Source organism: Corvus brachyrhynchos, unplaced genomic scaffold (assembly GCF_000691975.1).
Source record: "Corvus brachyrhynchos isolate BGI_N302 unplaced genomic scaffold, ASM69197v1 scaffold305, whole genome shotgun sequence".
Lineage (NCBI taxonomy): Eukaryota > Metazoa > Chordata > Aves > Passeriformes > Corvidae > Corvus > Corvus brachyrhynchos.
This window is the reverse complement of record NW_008239284.1, coordinates 1,702,766-1,705,994: the sequence shown is the minus strand read 5'-3', so window position 1 is coordinate 1,705,994 and position 3,229 is coordinate 1,702,766. Positions and strand designations below refer to the sequence as shown.

At 51.8% G+C, this 3,229-nt stretch overlaps 1 protein-coding gene across 1 annotated transcript in view; it reads right to left on the bottom strand.

The window, feature by feature from the left end:
- Positions 1 to 28: 28 nt before the first annotated feature.
- The window catches only part of ATP6V1G1 (ATPase H+ transporting V1 subunit G1), a 40,998-nt gene continuing 37,797 nt past the window's right edge, over positions 29 to 3,229 (bottom strand). Inside the window, exons 2-3 of the mRNA XM_017740291.1 lie at positions 1,617 to 1,855; positions 29 to 767 (exon numbers count right to left, since the gene is read on the bottom strand). Coding sequence (XP_017595780.1) covers positions 594 to 767; positions 1,617 to 1,855 — 413 coding nt within the window. The 3' untranslated portion in view covers positions 29 to 593. The remainder of the gene's footprint in view (positions 768 to 1,616; positions 1,856 to 3,229) is intronic.

Here is a 3,229-nt window from a genome sequence, read left to right as displayed (position 1 = left end):
AGCAGGAAGAACCAGACTGAGCAGAGGCTTTGGAGTGAAGTGTTTTTACTTTCAGGTGTCATAGTGCCAGGCTTGTACCTCAAGCTAACAGCAGAATATACAGAGGATTCAATACAGAGAAACTCAAGCACCTGAAAATGATCAGCCAGGACTTGCACAGCCAGGGAATTCTTCTTACAGGGTTTAAACCCTGTGCAGAGGTTTAACAACACACTGGAAAATGCAGTTTGGTCAACAGGAATACAGGTACACAGGTTTAACAATTACTGACACAGGCCAGCAGCTCTCTCCCTTCTCTATTTCACAGAGGGAAGCCTCTCACTGAAAATTATCACCACAAAAAGGGAGCATTCCTGTGCCAGCTGGACTATCTATTTAATAACTTAGCACAGATCTGAGACATGGCCACTTCATGTTTGAATAAGCTCTGAATCCATGTCAAAAGGGAAACTAAGAGAACTCCAAGAGCTCACTGAAATAATTTAACACATGTACAAGGAGGACAGGTAAGGTATGGCTAAGGGCTGTACATTCCACCTGAAGCTCAGACTTTACTCCCAGCACTCCCAGGACATTCCTCCCTCCTCCCAGCACTACCCATTGATGCGGTAATTCACATGGATCTCGGGTTTGATGTCACACACCAGTGACAGCAGCTGGGACATCACCACCTCCCGGTTCTTCTGGAAGTTCTGCTGGATTACGCTCATCTTTTCCTGAGTCTCCTTCTCAACTTCAGTGGTGCAGCTGCCATGGGAGCCAAGGGCCTACAAACAGCAAAGGAAAGAGGAATTACCATGCCAAGCTCTGTATTTTGTTATTTTGGACCATCTCAGCCATTAATCTTTGTTGAGGGAAGATTAATGTTAATGTTTATGTCAAAGAGACAAAAGTACTGCTGGATTTTTTCCTCAGATTTCACCCTAAACTTGTCCAAGTATTTCATCCTCAGCCCCTGCCTTTTATCCTCTTTTATAGAATCATCAAATGCTTTGGGTTGGAAGGGACCTTAAAGATCATCTTGTTCCAACTCCCTGCCATTTATTCATGATCCACCAGTTTAGACCATGAGTTTCTAAGGAGTGCCCAAAACAAAGGTGCTGCTGTACAGACAACTGGAACCCCATGGCACAACTGTACTAGAGAGTGCAAGAAAAGTAACACCCAGGAGTCAGTTTAAGCACAATTCCCATCATCCCATTCCTTCTACCCTTGGAGAATCTTTCTAAAAATCTTCCTTCAGGCCTCCCTTTTGGTGAGCAGGGACAAGGCAAGTGGCCTCTGCCACGTCAGCACCATGGAAACGAGCCTGTGACAGGATGAATGAGCCTGGTCTCTTTTGGACACTGCTACACACAGCACAGTTTGGGGAGGCTGTCACCCCTCAGGGCACCCAGGAGCTTATTAAGCTGTTTCCCTGCTTGTTGAGATGCAGCACACCGTGTCCTGAGCCACTTCCACGGGTTTTTCTGGGACACGTGGCTGTGCCTCACAGGAAGGCACTTGGGGAAGTGCTCCTGCTGTAACTCACTCCACCCTGAGGGTGCTGCCAGAGCAAGGAATCCCCAGCACAAGGCAAAGGGGCTGGAAATAAGTGAACGATGGAGGAAACCAACCGCTGCCTCCTTGGCCTTGAACTCCTTCTCCCGCTGCAGGCGGTACTGCTCGATCTCTGCCTGGGCTTCCTCCTTGGCCTGCTTCAGCCTCCGGTTCTTCCCTGCTCCCCAAGGACAAACCAAGGGAAAGAAAGAAGAGAAAGCACTGAGAGCTTGTTTTCCTGATGCCCAGCCATCACCACAGTGTTTGCTCCTTCTGCAGGAGGGATCGGCCAAGCCCCCTCCCAGAGTTCGCTGATCTCAGGAGGACCCCAGCAAACCACGGCCAAGGCCACCAAGCCTTGAGCTTCCAGCACTGAGCAGTGGAGAGCATCTCGGAGCATGTGGATGCATCAGGCAGCATTCAGGTCTGGCTTTAGTCACAGAATGAATCCCAGACTGATTTGGGTTGAAGGAACCTTAAAGATCATCCAGTGCCACCCCTGCCATGGGCAGGGACACCTCCCACTGTCCCAGGCTGCTCCAAGCCCCAATGTCCAGCCTGGCCTTGGGCACTGCCAGGGATCCAGGGGCAGCCCCAGCTGCTCTGGGCACCCTGTGCCAGGGCCTGCCCACCCTCCCAGGGAACAATTCCTTCCCAATATCCCATCCAGCCCTGCCCTCTGGCAGTTTCCATATAAGAAGTCCCTCTCCCTCCTTTTCAAAAGCCTCTTTAAGTCACTGGAAGGGGCTCTGAGATCTCCCTGGAACCGGTTCTTCTCCAGGTGAACAACCCCAGCTCTCCCAGCCTGGTTCCACAGCAGAGGGGCTCCAGCCCTCAGAGCATCTCCATGGCCTCCTCTGGACTCTCTCCAGGTCCTTCCTGTGCTGAGCCCCAGGGCTGCTGGGGCAGCTGTGCGGGGGGGGTCTCACCTGAGCAGGGCAGAGGAGCAGAATCCCTCTCCCCTGCTGCCCACGCTGGGGCTCAGCCCAGGATGTGTTTGGCCCTCAGGGCTGCAAATGCACTGCAGGCTCATGTCCAGCCCCTCGTCCACCAGAACCCCCAAGTTCTTCTCTGCAGGGCTTCTCACAGCAAGTTCTTTTCCCAGTCTGAACCCACTTTTGGGATTGCCCCAACCCACGTGAGTGTGCAGCTTCTGAGAGATCCCAAAAAGAGCCCACAAGAAAGAGCATTAAATCTTAATGTTGCCAGACCAACTGTGAAACCAAATGCAGAGCTGGCCACTGCCTCAACTTCCCCTCCTGGACTTCCCTCCACATTCTCCCCTCCAAGATTATCATCACTGCTCCAAAACTCTGCGTCTTGCAACATTGTCAGGGGGTTGAACCGCAAGCCAAGGCAAATATAAAAATACAAATATAGATATATGTATTTGTTTGAAGCAGAAAAGGTTTGCAAAGCTGGGGGTCTTTGCAGCCAGAATTTCTCTTGCTTAACAGGAAAAGCTACCTTAGATCCATAAGGAACAGCTCTGTAATCACCGATGTGGAAACACGCTGTTTTCATCAGGAAAAAAGCGGCAGAAGGCAGGAAGGGCAGAGAGAAGCACAGCCGTGCCCCAAGCGAAGGCCGGGTTCTGGCGGTGGTGTCCTACAGAGAGCCCGGAGCTCCTGAGCCCTGCGCTGGGCTCTGGCAGGAGGCTCCCGGTGCGGCTGCGACCCCTCACACCGCA